At 56.7% G+C, this 18,767-nt stretch overlaps 1 protein-coding gene across 2 annotated transcripts; it reads right to left on the bottom strand.

The window, feature by feature from the left end:
* Positions 1–294: 294 nt before the first annotated feature.
* PYGB (glycogen phosphorylase B) lies at positions 295–18,402 on the bottom strand. 2 transcript variants are annotated; one of them, XM_061989055.1, is made up of 20 exons: positions 18,068–18,402; positions 15,643–15,744; positions 13,799–13,877; positions 12,377–12,480; positions 10,930–11,061; positions 8,400–8,511; positions 7,324–7,406; positions 6,252–6,395; positions 5,902–5,994; positions 5,642–5,788; positions 5,385–5,548; positions 5,160–5,274; positions 3,934–4,035; positions 3,664–3,811; positions 3,076–3,134; positions 2,597–2,738; positions 2,098–2,305; positions 1,732–1,866; positions 1,572–1,638; positions 295–1,334 (listed from the first exon to the last, which is right to left on the bottom strand). In XM_061989055.1, the coding sequence occupies exons 1-20, from the start codon at positions 18,308–18,310 to the stop codon at positions 1,182–1,184; spliced, it is 2,532 nt and encodes an 843-aa protein (XP_061845039.1). In that variant the 5' UTR covers positions 18,311–18,402; the 3' UTR covers positions 295–1,181. The 2 variants fall into 2 exon arrangements, with proteins under 2 accessions (XP_061845039.1, XP_061845041.1); XM_061989057.1 differs by lacking the exon at positions 15,643–15,744.
* Positions 18,403–18,767: the final 365 nt, after the last annotated feature.

Genomic DNA, 18,767 nt, shown 5'->3' with positions numbered 1-18,767 from the left:
TGGTACCAAGTGTAGGGCCAACGCAACTCTGTAACCCTTACCCCAGAGCACTGTCTTGCCTGCAGGCCTTGGCGTGTTGATTCAAAGGGCTTCAGCCCTCCATTGCCCAGTGCAGCCTCTGGCAGCAGCTCCCTCAGGTGCACTGGCAGGGCTGACCTTTCTTCCACAGGCACGTGTCCCCATCCCCTGGAGCCACAGCTGGGGAGGCCCAGCACGGCTTCATGGCCTGAACCTGTTGCAACCTGAGCCCACGGGTGTGAGGAGTATTCAGAAGTCAGCCCCAAGTCAAACCAGTGAGTGTTGTGGTTGGTTTAATGAGTTGGTGTCACACAGGGGAGGACTGGTGCACTACACAGCACTACGGGTGTTAAACTGGCCCCAGCATGGGGAGGGACACAGGGAGCAGCATGACCCGGCTGTGGAGGGACACGAAGTGGTGTGACAGATGCTGCCCCCTGGTAGCACCCAGTGTCCGGCTCTGCCTGGAGAGCCCAGAGCCTGCTTAGGACCTATGGGCTGAGGAGGGGCAGCCATCCAGCTGGCAGGGGCAGGTACAACCCTCCTTCTGCAGCCACAGAGCCTAACAATCCTGCAGTGGCTTGGTTACTGGGCTTGGAGTTAACAGGAGTGCAAGAGGAGGCTGTGGCAAGCTCTGTGGCAAGGAAGAGGCTGGTCCCAGGCCCTCTGTCCTGGTGGCACATATGCCATGGGTGCCTGCACTGGGGCCAGCTGCTTTAACAGCCCCTTCACCCTGTTCCTGGCATTGCTGAGGAAGGGGCAGATCCACCAGAGAAGGATGCAAGACCCACTCTGTGTTGGCTCAACTTGCTTGTGGGGCAGGGGCAAGGAGGCCAGGCCAGGCTGTGTGCAGGGGCAGAGGGGAGGATTTAGTTGTAAAGCCCTTGTTAAGCATGGAGCAGAGCTGTGGAAGACTTATCTGTGGTGGTCTTGCTGAAAGCACTATGCAGCACATGCAGGCTGGATACATGGTACAAACACAGGGGCCTTTCTCTTCTCCCCCAGCTCCCGTTCCTCAGTCAGGGCTTTTCTGAGCATCCTTCTACCCCCCTGAAGAAAAGGCCTTGTTTCTGCAGAGCCCAGCCCATCTGACTGGCGGTGAAAAGCAGGTGAGGCCTCCTGTGCTGGGAGCCCATCCCTCCTTCCATCTCTCTGTGCTTGCATCAATCCCGGGGGAGGTTGGGGGGAGGGATTTTTGTGGCCGATGGCTCCACCCCCCAGATCTCCCGGGCGTACTCCGTGATGGTCCTGTCGCTGGAGAACTTGCCCGAGCAGGCAATGTTCCTGATGACTTTCTTAGTCCACTCCCGGGGGTCCTGGGGAGAAGAGAGGCAATGGCAGCACTCTGTCCCTGCCCTGGTGCCTCACACGGCCCCAGCTACACACACGTGCCTGCTTTAAAGGCTGGTGGGGAGGCTGCCAAAAGCAGCACCACCTGCTTCCCCATACACACAGGCTGGGCCCCACAGGCACGCACAGCCCAAGCTTCCCCCGCTCTCCCTGCTGCAGCCAAGGGTCCCATTTCCCCCGCCTTGGTAGCGGGCAGCTCTTACCATGAACAGCCGATCCACTTGCCCTTGGCATTTAATGTAGGCCTCATAGTCGGCAAACACCTTAAACCTGAAACCCAAAGCAGAGGAAGGCTGGGGTTTGCCGCCGCAGGCTCCCAGCCCGGGGGGGCAGGGACCCAGGGCAGCCCTTGGCAGGCCCCACCTGTCATGGTACATGAGCATGTTGACCATGTCCCTGAAGCAGCCGGGATCGCGAGGGGAGAAGAAGCCGCTGCTGATCTGGTCCACGGCCTGGCGCAGCTCCGGCAGCCGCTCGTAGTAGTGCCGCGCGTCGTACCTGCACCGGCACACGCGGGCTGGAGCGGCCGGGCCCTCCCCGGGCCCAGCACCCCCACAGCCGCACCGCCTCGCCTGCCTGGGACAGAAGCTGCCTCCAGCCCCCTGCTTTTCCCTGCTCCAGGAGGAGGCTGTCCCTCACAGAGACCGTGGCTCTCCCTGCCCAACCTGCCACCCCTATCCCCCGTATCTGACCGGCCCTGGCAAGGCAGCAGGCTCTCCCAGCACCAACCCTTGGCGGTCCAGGGCCTCCACGTCCTCCACCCGCATGCCAAAGATGAAGAGGTTTTCTTCTCCTGCCTCCTCAGCCATCTCCACGTTGGCTCCATCCATGGTACCGATGGTGAGGGCCCCGTTCACCATGAACTTCATGTTGCCAGTACCCGAGGCCTCGGTGCCAGCTGTGGAGATCTGCTGGGACAGATCCGCTGCCGGGATCACTGCCAGGGGCAAGAGAGGGATGAGTTAATCCTCGGCACGCTGCAGCTCCCCACAACCTGGGCCCATGACAGCACAACCACCCTGGGGAGTGTGCTGGTGGCCCTGCTGCCCTCCACCTCGGCTCAAACAGTGTGGGGCAGGGGCCAGGCTCAGCCCTGCTGTAGCCCCATGCTGTCACTCATGCATGAAGCCACGGTCCTGAGGTGACCTGCCCCTCAGGCCAGCCCCTTTCTGGGCTCAGCTGGGACATGCCCAGCTCCTGCCGTGTGCTTACACGAGAGCAGACGTACCCTTCTCAGCCAAGGAGACCCGGTAGTTCTCCAGGAAGATGACCTTGAGCTTGTCCCCCACGTAGGGATCGTTGTTGATGACCTCACCAACGGATGTGATGAGTTTGATGATCATCTTGGCCATGTGATACCCGGGGGCTGCCTGGAGAAGAGCAGACCAGAAATGGTGAGGGCTTTTAAGGAAGAGAGAGTATGAGAGGTCCCAGTGCTGGTCCTCAGCATGGGGAGGATCTGAGCCTCACCTCTGCTGTTCACATGGACCAGCAAAAACACCCTACTGGGAGGAGAAGGCCTGAGCCCCAGGGAAAGAGGGACGGGGCCTTCTTCAGTCTGATTAGCCCAGGAAGGTGTGTCCTGAGGAGCCCACCAGCAGACACATGCTGGCTGACAACAGTGGGCCTGGCAAGGCCACAGCAAGGGGCCAGCACCTTCCCAGCCACCCCTGGCTACGTGTGCCCCCAGCCTGGAATGCACGTTACCTTGCCTCCGATCATGATAGTCCTGGGCACAAAGGATTTGGATGGATCGCTCCTGATGCCTGAAAGAGCAGGACAGAGCACAACCCAAGTGGAGGTAAACTGGACAGAGTTTAGTGTAGGCATCAGAGTTGAGATCCCAACCCCTGTCACATGGGCCCTGCAAACTTGCAGGACGCTGAAGCCCAACCAGACCCCTGCCAGAGCTGTGCTGGGCAAAAAGGGGCTGCAAAGTCCTCAGAGAACTACTCAAACCAGCACAACGCTGAGCTCCAGTGACTTGCCCCTCATGGGGAAAGGGCAAGGGCCTGAAGCAAACACTGGGGAGTTTTAACTGGCTTTTAACTTGCACCAGACTTAAGACCTGCAGTACAGGGGTGGGGGTGACCGGGGCTGCGAGCTTTTCCTCAGAGCTCTGTACGACCCTTCAGACATTCTGTCTTCCCTCCTGGACAGAAGCCACTGATGGCAGGAGGGCGGAGGGAGGCTCAGGAGTCCTTGGCCACCAGCTGCCGTACTTTTAGAGGGGAAGCCTGGCAGGGAGAGGCTGGAGGGGGGCACCCTTTGCCTACCAGCACCCACAGGACTCACGGTTGTAGAGGGTGATGGCGTGTAGGCAGTTCAGCAGCTGCCGCTTGTACTCGTGGATTCGCTTCACCTGAACATCAAACATGGACGAAGGATTGATCTTGACCTTGTACTGCTCCTCCAAGTAGGCTGCAAACTTCAGCTTGTTCTCCTGGCAAGAAAATCTGATGAGGACCAGGCCTGGGTTCCCAGGCCTTGCATCAGAGGTGAGCTTTGGCTGCTGGGTTGTGCCCTTAGTGTTCTTCCCTCCAGCCCACTTCCAGGGCACGATACCTGTTTGACTTTCGCCACGTCCCTGATAAAAGTCTCATTGTTGATGAAATCCAGTAGCTTCTTCAGCTGGCTCAGATCTGTGATAAAGCCTTCCCCGATTTTCTACAAGAACAAAGCAAGAGAGGGCTGTCCCACCCGTGAGGAACCTCCCCCAGCCCTCAACTGCACCTCCCCAGCAACGATGCCACAGGCTCCTTGGGAACTGGAAGAAGCACTCTGCCCAGAAAAAGGGGCATGGTTTCTTATGTTGAGGTTACTTCTCTATGTCATCAGAGAGCCCAAAGGCACAGGGAAAACATGTGCTTGCAAAAACCCAAACAAGTCCCTCACTCAGGCAGCTTTAGGGGGAAGATGTGTGCACATGTACCAGGGCCTCCTGGCAGCTGAGGAAACCAATGGGCCAGGACATCAAGATGCATTGAATTGCAGGATGTCGCTCAGCTATGGCATGTGTAAAGGCAAAACTTGTGCTAGAGGGCCTGGTAAACAAAGGAGATGGAACAAGGAAGTGCCTTTGCACCTGTGAAGCTGAATGCTTCTGCAGACACCCCACGGTGGTGCCTGACAGCTTGTGTGTAGCCACTGCAAGGGCAGGGAGCCAGAGCCAAATTTCTGCAACTTTTTTTGGTCAACTCATCACTGACTTTATAAAGCCTGGCCAACCTCACAGCTAGACATGCAACAGGTGCCCCTCACTCACACCTGCTGGGCCTCAGCCCCGGCGCTGATCACACCCCACAAAGAGCTGAGCACTTAGGAAAGTGTTTGCAGGAACAGGCTGCAGGAGCTGGAGCTGTTCAGCCTGGAGACTGAGGGGGGACCTCATTAATACTTTCAAGTATTGAAAAGGTGGATGTCAGGAGGATGGGGCAGCACTTTTTCCCTGCTGTCTCAAGTGACAGGACTAGGGGTAATGGATGTAAGCTGGATCACAAAAGGTTCCACTTAAACACAAGGAAAAACCACTTTGGTGTTGAGGTGAGGGAGCCCTGGCACAGGCTGCCCAGGGAGGGTGTGGAGGCTCCTGCTCTGGAGGTTTCCAGACCTGCCTGTGTGACCTGATGGAGGGGAACTTGCTTTAGCGGAGGCTGGGACTGGATGATCTCTAGAGGTCCCTTCCAACCCCTGCCAACCTGGGATTCTGTTTGATTCTGAGAGACACGTTACCCAGACCCCACAAAGATGGATCACACTCAGCCCCTCCACTTCAGCTGTTTCCAACTCACCTCAGCAATAACATCAGCCAGCCCCGGGTTGCACAGCAGGAGCCAGCGCCTCGGTGTGATCCCGTTGGTCTTGTTCTGAAACTTCTCTGGCTCCAGCTCATAGAAATCCTTGAACCTGGGAGAGCAGGGAGCTCTGACCCACCCACCGCCACCACCCAGAGCTTCAGGCCCAGCAGGACAACCCCGGCAGACCTCCACAGAGAGGCCTGTGCAGCCCCAACTCACACGGAGTGCCGCACGATGTCAGAGTGGATGCGGGCCACGCCGTTGACGGCGTGGGAGCCAATCACGCAGAGGTGGGCCATGTTGATACGTTTGCAGTCTCCTTCCTCGATCACCGACATCCTCCGGAGGCGGTCGATGTCCCCTGGGTACAGAGCTGCCACCCGCTGCAGGCAGAAGGAGGGACCTCAGTCACCCGGCCACTTCCTAAAGGAAGACCTCCCCCAATCCCCATCCCCATGGGCAGCAGAGTCCCTTACGTCCAGGTGCATCTGGTTGAGGGCGTAGATGATCTCCAGGTGCCGTGGCAGCAGCTTCTCAAACATGGAAACGGGCCAGCGCTCCAGGGCCTCGGGCAGCACCGTGTGGTTGGTGTAGGCGCAGGTCCGTTTGGTGATCTCCCAGGCCTGCGTTACACACAGCCCAGGGCACGAGGGCAAAGCAAGCCCCGTGTGAGGAGGATGGGGCCAGTAGCTCTTTCCCCTGCTAGGTTCAGCTTGGACCTCCCACCTCTGCTTACCCTGTCCCAGTCCACTTTCTCCACGTCTACCAGGATCCGCATGAGCTCTGGGATGGACAGGGCCGGGTGAGTGTCGTTCAGCTGAATTGCCACCTGCAGCGCCACAAGGTTGGGGTGAGGGTCAGCCCCAAGCCTCTTCCCATGGCATACACCCCAGAAAAAAAACAGAGCTCCCAGGACCTATTTACCCTTTCCAATTTTTTGCTCCAAGCAGGCCCAGAGATCACCTGCTTTCCAGCCCAAATTGCCGGGGTCTTTGTACACATGCCCCAAGCCCATCCCGAGCATCCTGCCCATGATAGGAAGGTCTGGCTGAAACGCCCCTGGACCCTCTCTGCCCACAAACTCACCTTGTCTGGGAAGGTTTCAAAGCACGTTCTCACAGGGTCCCGGCAGCCAAACTTGGAGGACTTGAAGCGGCGGATGATGTCCTGGAGGGTAGCAGCCACCACAAAGTACTCCTGCTTCAGCCGCAGCTCCTTGCCTTCAAAGAACTGCAAGAGGAGGGGCCCCAACCATCAGCACTGCAGTTGCCATCCCGAGTTGCAGCCAAACCCCTGGAGATGCTCCTGTCAGCCCTGATGGGCTTGCCAACAGGTTCAGCCCCTCATCAGGGCAAACAGGGATGTTTTTCATCCTGTCTGTGATGGGGTTGCAGCTGTAGGGACTCACAAGGGGCTTGGCATTCCAAACAGCTGCCTCTGGACTGCAACAGAACCTGCCACATCCATGCCACTCCTACAGAGTAAGTGCAGCGCCCTCCCTTGCTGTAGGACCCTTTGCAGGGTTTTTGTACCAAGGATTTTGGTGCCCAGTGACAGGACAAGGGGTAACACGCACAAGCTGAAACATAGGAAGTTCCACTGGAACATGAGGGAAAACTTCTTTGGTGTTGAGGTGAGGGAGCCCTGGCACAGGCTGCCCAGGGAGGGCGTGGAGGCTCCTGCTCTGGGGGTTTCCAAACCCACCTGGACTTGTTCCTGTGTGACCTGATGGAGGGGAACCTGCTTTAGCAGGTGGTTGGGCTGGATGATCTCTAGAGGTCCCTTCCAACCCCTGCCAATCTGGGTGACTGTGACTCCCCATAGCTGTCTCTGCCTCCCTCCCACACACACTATACTTCATGTTGGTCCATCTGTTGGTCCATTGGCAAAACTGCCTTGAATTTGAAGGCATAATACATCTTCCCCTCCTTGCAGGAGAGAACAGAGCAGCTACACAATGAGCCAGACTCTCAGCTGCCATCGGTCAGCAGAGCCCCTCTGGGGGGCTGTAGAGCTGGCTCTGGTCACTGAGAATTAAAGGGCCAACCTATTGCATTAAAAATCCTCAAACCAAAACAATAAGGATCATGTGGCCATGACCTTCCAGGGCTTGCAGACAAGGTGACACAACCACAGGGAAGAGGCAAGAGCCACTCACGTTGTCATTTGGGTACAGGACTCTGGAGATGTTTTCTGCCAGGTTTCTGTCCAACACTGCCTCGATGTAATCACCCACATTGACTGCAGCAAGAGAGAAACACACACAGCACTGCAGCAGCTGCAGAGCTTCAGGCAGGGCCCTGACACTGTGCTTTCCCCCCTTCCCTCATGGAGGGATTTGTAATAGGAAACACCATTCAGGCTGGTATTAGTGCAATATGAATGGGAATGTACATGTGTGAAAGGCAGCAGAGAGAGAGGAGCTGGGATAAGAGAAAGGCTTTTCTCCATGCAGTTTCTGAAGACACACACATCAGGAAGCACAGATAGAAGCTGAAGATAGCAGCCAGAGAAGGCAAAAAAGTAGGGAAACGAGGGATCAAACGTCTTGGTTCAGGACTAAAGAAATTTGAGGCAGGGTAAAGAAGCACAAAGACCACACTCAACGCTTAAAGGGTACAAAAGGCTCATCCAAAACACAGCTCACAGCTGCCACTCGGGAACTGAGGAGACAATGGAGGACTGGGGTGCCATCAGCCCTTGTCTCACACAAGTTCTCCTGGCAGGGCTGGACACACACATCTCTGAGCCTGCTAGTATGGAATAATAAATCAGCCTAGTCTAAAATCTTCCTCTTCAATAACAGCCCAGCACTGTTTGCTATGTTATTTGCCCTGAGTCTGCTCTTCAGCGCTACATTTAGAGACAGACAAATGCACTGGAGAGGTCACAGTAGACCCAAGGGCAACCAGCAGTAAGACAAGCTGTGCTGCTCTTCTTCAGCACTAAGGGATGGTGCTACACAGAAAGGACCCTCCATGGCTAATGTGGGTTTGCAGCTCCTTTGGAGATGTGGGGAATACAGTGGCAGATGCTCTTCCCCTGGGGAAGGCACAGCTGGGCCTGGAAGTAGCTGAAGGAAGCATGACCCACAGGTGCACAGGCAGTGCTGTGTTTTGGAGGGAGCCAGGAGATGCAGCTAAAGCAGGCTGGAGGCAGAGTGGAGGGACAGCACGCAGGGACAGCCACATCCCAGCCTGGCCCAAAGGCAGGCAGTGGAGGGACAGCACTTACACTCTTGCAGGTTGAAGTCATTGGGTGCTTTGGCAGACCACAGCCTCATGGTGTTCACGGTGTTGTTCTTGTACCCTGGCACTGGGGTGTCGTACGGCATCGCGAGGACAACCTGCAAAAGGACACGATTCCCCACCATGAGCAGCTTGGAGCAGGTGGGGGGAGTGGCTGAAACCTCTGCAGGAAGGATCCAGAGGACACAGACAACTCCTGGCTGTGGTAAAAATCTCACCTCATTGAAACCTCACCCCTGCTGAGCTTCACAGACTCCCCTGTTATCATGGGCACTTCCAGCACTCACTGGCAAAGCACTGAGAGGAGAAGCTGAGCTGGAGTTACAAACTAGAGTTACAGGCCCATGGATGAAATGTGAAAGGCATGTTGGAAGCAACCTGCCAACCTTCCTGTACCAGCTGGTGTCCCTGTTAGTCATTCAGAGAGTGCTGGCAGCATCCTCAGCTGGCCACTGCCACTCTGTGCTGAGGGAGGGCCAGGACAGCTGGGACCTTTGTGTTTCCAACTGGGATAAACTCCTCAGCCTGAATCCTGCCCGTTGGCCTTCTGCAGCCTGCCAGGACCAAACCCTACCACCACAGCACCATTCCCAGAGTAATTCACTCCATGTGCAAGGTTTGTTGAACCTGCCTGGGTAAATCCACTGAGATCTCCAGCACCCAAACTGAAAGTGAGCATGAAACTCTTAGCAGAGTCTACAGGTGATGCTTAAGCATCAGGAGGCTGCACACATGGCTACAGGGAGCAGTACTGGGGCTCCCAGCTCAAATATCACTAGGGAGGCAAGGCATGGGTGTTGCTTCCAAGCTTGTGTGCTTCAGCTCACTGCTATGCCAACATCTGCATGCCTCCAGACCTGCTGAGTGGCAAGGCAAAGCACCCTGACCTCAGCCTGGAACAAAGGCTGAAGGCTTATGCCAGCAGAGCTGAGTGGTGCTTGCAGAGCAGCACAGAGAGCCTGGGCCACCTCTCAAAAGGAGAAGGCAAAAGAAGCCAGCATCCTCTTGAACAAGTCAGTGTGTACTGGCATGAGAGCCCAGCAGCTGGCTGTCCCCAAGTAGAGACACGAGAGGCAGCAGAGAAGTGAAGGAGCTGTGCTCACAGGACAGGGAAAACCCAGGCAGATCAGCGTGTTGGCCCTGAGCAGCCTCTTCCTGCTGGCATCAGCAACACCTCCCCTCTGGGGACAATTAGCAAGAGCTCAGGCTCTCCAAGCTGCTATTACCAGCTCCGAACATGGAAGCAGGCAGAAAGCCTGTCCCGCCTGAGCCACGGGACTGAGCAGTGCTATATTTGGAGACTCCATCTTTGGGGTTTTTTTGAGCCTTTCCAACTTGTTTCCTTAATGGAACTATCTGAAAATTCACCTCCTTGCAGGAAGCAGTGTTTTCACTGCCCTGCTTGGGATCCCAGAGAAGCACACTGAAAGGCAAGGGGGCTTGCCCCCCAAGGGGATGTGTGCTGTCCCACAGAGCTCTGGCACGGTGCCTCCCTGCTGTCCATGGGGCTGTGGGGTTGAACTCTGCGCTCTTGTGTCTCCTGGGAATAGCCCAGGTCACTGCACAGCCTTTGACAATCAGAGGCCCTAGAAAAAAGATTTGGTTTGTTTCTCCTCTAAGCAAGTCCAAGTGACTCTGGAATTGAGCTTCAGCTCCTGGCACTGAAAAGAACAGCCTGGCTTTACGACTGTGCACTCCTCAGAGGGGACAGAGCTGGCTCATCAGGCTCAGAGAGCCTTGAACACCATGGCAATAGGGCTAGGACATGTCCCTGAATCCCACATATAGTCCTTCCCTTCCTCCATCCTGGACAGTGCTTGGGAGAGGCTGAAACCTCTTCAATAGACCCATGCCTCTGTAAAGCTTGTCTCCCTCAGCTGTAAGACTGCAATGCATTTATGATGCAGCAGCATGTGCTCTGAGCAGGCATGTGCTCCCGAAGCACAGCACGGCCTCCCCAGCTGTGAGAGGCTCTTAGCCCTCCATGATCCCACAAAACAGGGCCTCCAGGCACAAGAGAAATTGGAAACCACGCCTCCAGCCTCCCCTGACAGCAACCTACCCTTCAGGCTGCCTGGGGAAGAGCAGCTACTCTGATCATGGGAGTTAAATGCCCACGGGATTGCTCCAGGGCCACTCCACAGGATGAATCTCCACCCACAGCAGCAGAGCCAGAAGCACCTGCAAAGCCACTGGGTTTGAGTGAGCGGTGGCCAGGGGCAGTGCAGAGGAGCCAGCACAGCTGGTACTGGATACAGAAATCCATGTGAGGCTGTGGGCTTCACCCAGGAGGTGAGCAGAGAAGGAGGCCCCAGCTGCTCTGTGGCTCAGTATCACCCTCCAATCCCGCTGCCAACAAAGTCGCCTTCGGGACGGCAAAAGCAGCAGAGTTTTGCCAGACTGGGAGAGGAGCCAAGTCTGACCACCACAGGCAGCCTGGGGACAGCCTCCCACCACTCCTCCATGCTCCCCCTGGCCTGTCCTCCCCCAAGCCAGCACGCAGGGGACGTTGGTACCTGGGTGTCCACCCACTGGACGCCGTCAGGGGTGTGTTGCACGCGCCCATAGAAGTGCACGGGCAGCATGTACTCGGGCCGGGCCTTCTCCCAGGGGTTGCCGTAGCGCAGCCAGTCGTCCGCCTCCTCCACCTGCAAGAGGCAAATGGGCTTCAAGTGATGGCTCCTGCCTCCAACAGAAGGCTCAACTCCCTCCTCCTAAGGGAGGCCAGCTTAAAAGCAAAGCTTTGGGAAGCTGGCTTTAAAAATGGATACGCAGAGGCCTCTAAAGGACAGGCAGGTTGTTGGGAACACAGGTTGCCCAGCATCAGCTTCTGTGGGCTTTGTGGAGCTGTAGGAGGTTGAAACCATTCAAACTGCACACACAACTGCACTCAAGTCTGTCACGAGGCCTTTAACATCCAGTCTGGTTGTGTCAGTGGGGATAGTGCTGTTCCTGGCCACAAAGCACCTCCCTGTAACCCAGGTCCTGCCAACTAATCTGCCCTTTGTAACAGAGAGTTTCTCCCCTCTGCTCTTAACAGCACCAACGGGAGTGAATTCAGCAGAGCCACCAAGGCTGATGTGCACCACAAACCCGAGGGGCTGAGGCCCCTGGGGAGCTGCTCTGTGCCTGCAGGCATTTCTCTGCCAGGGAAGGGGCAGGTCTGAATCACCAGCCCAGCATGGCCTCCACTCCTGTTCTTTTTTAAGTAACATTAAGCCAGTTACAGGGGTGATATTTCCCCCGCCCTGTTTTCACCATTTATAGGACCTAGCATTGCAGCTTCTTTGTGGGGAAGGCAAAAACAACCCTCAAACCTCTCACCCTCCCTGGCTTATGGAGAGCTATTTTAAGAGGAAAAAGAGGTCCTTTATGCTCAGAAGCAAGGCAAGTCTCCTAATGGAAACCAGTTGCAGACATACACTAGGGAAAACTGTCAGCTGGGACAGTTTTTTAGCCTACTTTCATTTGCAAAATACTATGATCATTAATGCTACAAGAGAGTCCCTGTTTAAGACCCTGCTGCCAGTGTCCCAGGGAACCTGCAGGAGCACTTGCAGGTGCTCCATCCTCTTCAAATTCCTTCTCCACCAGTCACCTTTCTGTGGTGTTTAGCACCATCTCCACTCTGGGCTGAGTCCTTGCCCACTCCTTGCCAGGCAGGCTGGCACTCTGGGGTTGTTGCAGCCGTGCTGTGGAGCCCTATGCACAGAGACCTCTGGTCCTAGCCATGCTCCATGGCCTCAGCTCTAACACTACCTTGCTGGGCTGCTAACTGGTGTGACTGAGCTTGCACGTGTCCCTGGCGAGCACTCACCCACTTTTATTTGCTTTGGAGATCAGTGCCCTGAAGCGACAGCCCCTTTGTCACTTGGTACCCTTTTTGTGGCCAGGCCTTGTCACACACGAGGCCACTGCAGCATGGAAGAGAAGGGAAGGGGTGGCTGGAGTTTGCCCACCTACCTGCCAGCCGTCCACAATCTTCTGGTTGAAGATCCCAAACTCGTAGCGGATGCCGTAACCGTAGGCTGCCAGCCCCAGCGTGGCCATAGAGTCCAGGAAGCAAGCTGGAAGGGCAAAACATGGGCACACTGCAAGGAGCTGCCTGCAGGAAAAGGACCTGGGAGTGTTAATTGATGGCAGCTAGACATGAGCCAGCAGTGTGCCCAGGTGGCCAAGAAGGCCAATGACATCCTGGCTTGTATCAGACATAGCGTGACCAGCAGGACCAGGGCAGGGATTGCCCATCTGTACTTAGCGTTGGTGAGGCTGTACCTTGAATACTGTGTTCAGTTCTAGGCCCCTCATTACAAGACAGACACTGAGGTGCTGGAGCATGCCCAGAGATGGGAAACAAAGCTGGGGAAGGGTCTGGAGCACAAGTCTGATGAGAAGCAGCTGAGGGAGCTGGGGGTGTTCAGCTTAGAGAAGAGGAGGCTGAGGGGAGACATGATCACTCTTTACAACTACCTGACAGGAGCCTGTAGTGAGGTGGGGGTTGGTCTCTTCTCCCAAGTGACAAGTGATAGGACAAGAGGAAATGGCCTCAAGTTGTGCCAGGGGAGGTTTAGATTGGAGATGAGGAAGAACTTTTTTCCCTGAGAGTGCTATTAGACACTGTCCCAGGCTGCGCAGGGAGGTGGTGGAGTCCCCATCCCTGGAGATATTGCAAAGTCGTGTAGCTGAGGTGCTGAGGGACATGGGTCAGTGGTGAGCTTGGTAGTCTGAGGTGAGGGGTTGGACTCAATGATCTTAAAGGTCTTTTCCAAGCAAAACAATTCTATGATTCTACTGTCTCAGTGAGAGCTCTTCTAAGCTTGCCTGACATCCATGACTTGCTGTAAGCCTGCCTGTAGGGTAAAGCAGGGCTCCTGACCCCAACTCACTGCTCCACCAGCTATTTGGCTGTAATGTTTCCAAAGCAAACCATTCCAGCCCTCAGGCCAGAGGCTCTTAACAACCAGCCCTTGCATTTCCTCCACCCTGAAGAGCTCTGTCTCCAGCAGTCCACCCTGGGCCAGTCAGACTAAAATAGCAACCAACAATCTGCCTACGTGAGAGCTGCTTGGGCACCTCTGAAAAGTGAGAGATTTCACAGGAAGGTGAGGAGGAAGGCTGCAGACAGCCTCTTCCAGCCACAGCCCTGCTTGCTGTGCTGTAGGCTACACAGCTACATCTCCTGGAAACCCTCAGTGGGGAGGGGGCTCATTTCTGGCCAGCCAGGAGGGTACCACGCTACTCGGGCTGTGGGGTAGGTGCAGGCTGAAGTCTGCACATGTTGTCCTGGTGCAGTGCCAGTGGTGAGTGTGGGACAGCCTCCAGCCAAGCCACCTTTGGACCCCCTGCATTCTGTGTGAGGAGGAGACTCCCTTCTCCCTCAGTTACCTGCCAGGCGGCCCAGGCCTCCATTTCCCAGCCCAGCATCTTCTTCGATTTCCTCCAGCTCCTCCAAGTCCAGACCCAGCTATTGGAGAAAGAAAAACAAGTCACCAGGCGAAGGCCATGGCAAGGAGGGCAAACACAGGTCTCAAACCAACCCACACCACATTAAACCTGTGGAGGTCTCTGCATCCCCCCCACTTCCCCTCCCCACAAAGCATCTCAACAGCTTCCAGTCCCTGGGCAGCCCAATTAAATGGAAAACAATTCAGTTCCCCATCATACAGTGGCTTTCTCAGGAATTAGGTTTCCTTAGAGACCTCAGACAAAAGATTTGTCTCCTGGCAGCCCCTCAGACCAGGAGGAACCTTCTGCCAAACTTGCCAGTGGAAGACAGGATGGCAAAAGGCCAAGTCAGCACACAAGGGACCCAGCTGAGCCCTGCCTGGGTAGGGGTGCCCACCCTCTGCTTGTGCCTGCCTGGTCCTTGAGGAATGGCACACCCACACTGGCAGTGTTTGCCTTTGCACTCTGTGCCTTCCTGCATCCCCATTAGCTCCTCAGCCAGAGTCCCTGGCTGGAAGTGGCTGTCTTCTCTTGGAGGGCAGCAGTATCTCACCTGGGTGCCAGGGAGGGACAACTGACCCCATGGCTGCTCCCCAAAGTGCTCTCCCAGCACATCAGCACTCTGCAGCCACGAGATGGGAAAGTCTCATGCGTGTCAAGCTCCACATCACAGAATCACAGGATCTTAAGGGTCGGAAGGGACCTTGAAAGATCATCCAGTCCAACCCCCCTGCCAGAGCAGGGCCACCTAGAGTTCACACAGGAACTCACCCAGGTGGGTTTGGAATGTCTCCACAACCCATCTGGGCAGCCTGTTCCAGTGCTCCCTCACATGTCAGAGGCTACAGCAAGGGAAGCCTCCGCTCACACATTGTGCCAAATCAGCATGTGGAAAATGCCTTGTAAAGGGACTTAAGGATGCTCCCTGACAAAAAAAGAAACCAGTCTGCTCTCTGAGGCACCATCCCTCAGAGAGGAAACATGTCAAGCCCCTCCCTGGAAACCCCTTCCCATCTCTTGGCAGGGAAAGTGCTGGCCAGGACGTTTCATCAGCAATTGCAGCACCTCATTTTGGGAGACAGTGCCAGAGCTCAACTTCTGCCACAAAGTGTAACAAGGATCAATGCAGTGAAGTGGGGCAACAAGAGAGTGGGTGGAGGGGGGAAGCTTTTGGCTTCCTGCTGCAGGGGTGGCTGCCAGCCTAAGTCACCGTGGTTTGTAATCACCTTGGTGGTACTCACCTGTGCTTCTTCCAGTTTGAGCTCACCTGGTAACATTCTAATCCAATCAAACCCTTTCCCCCCCTTTCCCCCTGGTGATTCACTTTTCTCTGGTACACCTGTACCTTGTGTACCCACATGTACCAAGTGCAATTTGTTGTTCTGGTGCTCCAGTTTCCCCTCCTGGCCCAGCCTCCCCCATCAGACATCTCCCCTAGTGATGAAAAGCTAACTGCAGCCTGAGACTTCCTAGTCTTTTGGGATATTGGGTGTTGCTTCCTGGATGTTCTTTGTTTTGGAGAGGGGGGTACTTTTTCTGGATACTCATGACTTTCCCACTGGTTTCCCATGCTCCAGCTCTTGAGGAACCCCAAGGTCTCCCCATGGTTTTCTCTATGGGATTAAAAACACTAACAGACAAGCTTTGCTTCATTTAGTCAAAATAACACATCCTTAGCAGGAAGCCCTGGAAAAAAATACAGGAAGCCCTGAGAAATAAGGATACATGGGCCTCCACAAGGAAGAGTTTGGCCAGTTCCTCAGGGGGAACCCCCAAGACATCACCTGGTAAATGGCTTCATCACAAGCATTCTGCAGGCCCAGGTTCACCATGGTGTTCTGCAGCGTGCGGCCCATGTAGAACTCCAGGGACAGGTAGTAAATGCGCTGGGGAGGCAAAGCAAGACCCTCAGACACAGCCCCAGCACCAGGAACACAGAATTAAGAGCAGATCTGGAGGAGGGATGTCTTCCCCACCCGGAGCACGGCGCAGCAGTTTGTGAGCAGGCCGCGGTGCGGGCTGCCGGCCAACCCTCTGCCGCGCCTCTCCCTGCCAACAGCCTTCTATAGAAAAGTCTCCTGGCCTCTGAAGTGTTTCCCTAATTAACTCAGGGCAGGAATTATCAGGGATGCTGAATGGTGTGTTTATAGGCCGTCAAGCTCAGCTGAGGTGACGCTTACACCAGGCTTTTTACCAGTTTTCTCATGCTGTGCTGGAGCTGATCCTAAAAAGCTCAGGGCCAGGCCCCGAACCCCGAGCGGTTTCCCAGAAGCTACCAACACATGGGGCCTTCTGCTCTGTCCACCCTGTCTCACACACACAGCCTCCTGCTCTGCCCACCCTGAGCCTCACACACACAGCCTCCTGCTCTGCCCACCCTGAGTCTCACACACACAGCCTCCTGCTCTGCCCACCCTGAGCCTCACACACACAGCCTCCTGCTCTCCCCACTCGAACCTCACACACACAGCCTCCTGCTCTGCCCACCCTGAGTCTCACACACACAGCCTCCTGCTCTGCCCACCCTGAGTCTCACACACACAGCCTCCTGCTCTGCCCACCCTGAGCCTCACACACACAGCCTCCTGCTCTGCCCACCCTGAGTCTCACACACACAGCCTCCTGCTCTGCCCACCCTGAGTCTCACACACACAGCCTCCTGCTCTGCCCACCCTGAGCCTCACACACACAGCCTCCTGCTCTCCCCACTCGAACCTCACACAGACCCAACGGGCAAGCCTGCCCGTGGGATGAGAAGCAGCCTGTGCAAACTTCTGCCCTCACTCTGATTTATCCCTACTGGTACTTCTAGGAATGTTTATCCTGAGCTTAAATTGTGCTTCCACTTGAATCTCTTTTCTTCATAGCTGGGATCTTTCCCCACTAAGAAGCAGGATTACCTGCTCTGCCACCTCTGCTGGGAGTCTGGAATGGTCCATCTGTTCCGTGGGGTACATTGGAAAGAATGGAAACGCTGAAGAGTTGCATAAATGCTCTGCTCTTTTCACTCTCCCACAGGGGACATGTTTCTGAGTGAAAGTCTAAGTGCAGGGGACAGTAAGAAAACCCAGTCCAAGCTCCTCTTACCCTTTCTGGGATCTGTACAATCCCTTCTGCCAGCGCAGCGATTGGGATCAGAGCGCATTTGTGTGAGTAAGGATAAAAGGGAGAGCTCCACTACCGATGTAACTCCCAGTGCACGTGGGAGTTCACCTGCGTGAAAGTGCAGCTTGTTTCTTGTGTCAAGGCAATATTCATGACCCTGAGAAAAGAGCTGACTCGGGGAGACAGCTGCCTGAGGGCTGGGAAGGTATGTGCCTCTTCTGGTACACACTTGCCCTCCCGGGATCTACAGGTCAGTGCTGGATCGGTTCTTAATTCAAAAGGATTAAGGCTGAATAACGTCCTGTAGCCCCCAACATCTCCATCCTGCCATGACAAGTGGGGAGGAGAAGAGGGAGCAGGCTGAGTGCCCCGGGAACCACCAACTCCCTGGTATCTGGTGACCTCAGAGAGTTCATCTGGCTTGCACAAGGCAAGAAACTTCTCTCCAGCCTCTAAGATGAGCTGCCTGGAAGCCGGGACACGGTTGAGCCGAAGCATGTGCTGAGGTGATGCCCACAGGGGACAACACCGCAAGTGCAGGACACGGCTGTGGCAAAGCGTGCAGAGAAGCTGGCAGTAGCAAGGCCCACATAAGGACATGTGCACAGGGAGATCACAAGGGACAGAGCTGTGACAAGGCACAAGGGGTCACAGTCGTGGGGATGCCTGAGGGGCAACACGGCTGCAGCAAAGCTCATCAGGACAGGGCTCCACAGAAGCTTGTGGGGACACAGACGTCGCAAACTGCCATGGTGATGCCGTGGCAAGATGCAGGAGGGACACGGCAGGGACAAGGCCCACGGGGACCACAGTGAGGTGTGCACAAGAGCCACGGCCACGGTGAGGTACGCGAGGGCCACGGCCCGTGGGGACACCGCCACGGCAGGGCGCATGCGAAGGATATGGCCACGGGAAGGAGTCGCGATGAGGCGCACAGGGGAGACGGCCATGGCAAGGGGCCGCGGCTGTGGCGATGCCCAAGAGGAGACGGCCACGGCACGTCCGCGGCGAGACACCCGCGGGGCCGACGGGGAAGCGGCCGCCGCCTCCCGGGCGCCATCCCCGACGTCTCCCCGGGGCCGTGCGCGGCGGGGCCCCGCTCACCTTGGGGTCCCGCTCGTAGTAGTGCTGCTGCGTGCGGATCCAGCGCCCCACCAGGTGGTCGCGCACCGTGTGGGCCAGCGCGAAGTAGTAGTCGCGGGGGGTGGCGACGTTGCGGTCCTTGACGAGGGTGAAGTGGAGGTGGCGGTTGAAGCTCTTGCGCACCTCCGCCACGTCCCCCAGCCCCGCGATGCCCCGCACGCTGATCTGCTTCCGTCGCTCCCCGTCGCTCAGCGGCGCCGCCATCCCGCCCCCGCCGCTGCCCGGCTCCGCCGCCGCCGCTGGCTCTGCTGCAGCCGGGGCCGGGATGGGGATGGCCGCGCCTGCGCCTCCGCCGCCCGTGCCGAGGCGGGGCCCCCACGACGGGAGCGGCCGCCCGCCCCTGCCCCCTCCCCTGAGCGCCGGCCCCGCAACATGGCGGGGGAGGGCGGGGCGGGGGCGGCCGCCGTCCTGCCGCCCAGCCGCCCACTCCCGGCCCCCGACCGGGCTGATGGGGATGGCGTGTGGGCGGCTGGGAGGGCTGAGGGGACGGGAGCGGTGGCTGGGGCTGGGATGGGGTGAGGGGACAAGGATGGGGTGAGGGGACAAGGATGGGGTGAGGGGACAAGGATGGGGTGAGGGGACAAGGATGGGGTGAGGGGAACAGGGATGGCGTGAGGGGACAAGCATGGCTTAAAGGCACAAGGATGGTGTGAGAGGGCAG

This window comes from Colius striatus, chromosome 2 (assembly GCF_028858725.1).
Source record: "Colius striatus isolate bColStr4 chromosome 2, bColStr4.1.hap1, whole genome shotgun sequence".
NCBI lineage: Eukaryota > Metazoa > Chordata > Aves > Coliiformes > Coliidae > Colius > Colius striatus.
Note: the sequence above shows the minus strand (reverse complement) of the source record. Positions and strands in the feature narration are given on the sequence as shown.

Excerpts from the sequence above, each read along its gene's own strand:
- PYGB (XM_061989055.1), bottom strand. The coding sequence starts at position 18,310 with ATGGCGGCGCCGCTGAGCGACGGGGAGCGACGGAAGCAGATCAGCGTG. Across the intron at positions 15,745-18,067 it reads ACTACGAGCGGGACCCCAAG|CGCATTTACTACCTGTCCCT; the intron begins GTGAGCGGGGCC and ends TTGCCTCCCCAG. Across the intron at positions 7,407-8,399 it reads TGACTTCAACCTGCAAGAGT|TCAATGTGGGTGATTACATC; the intron begins GTAAGTGCTGTC and ends CTCTTGCTGCAG.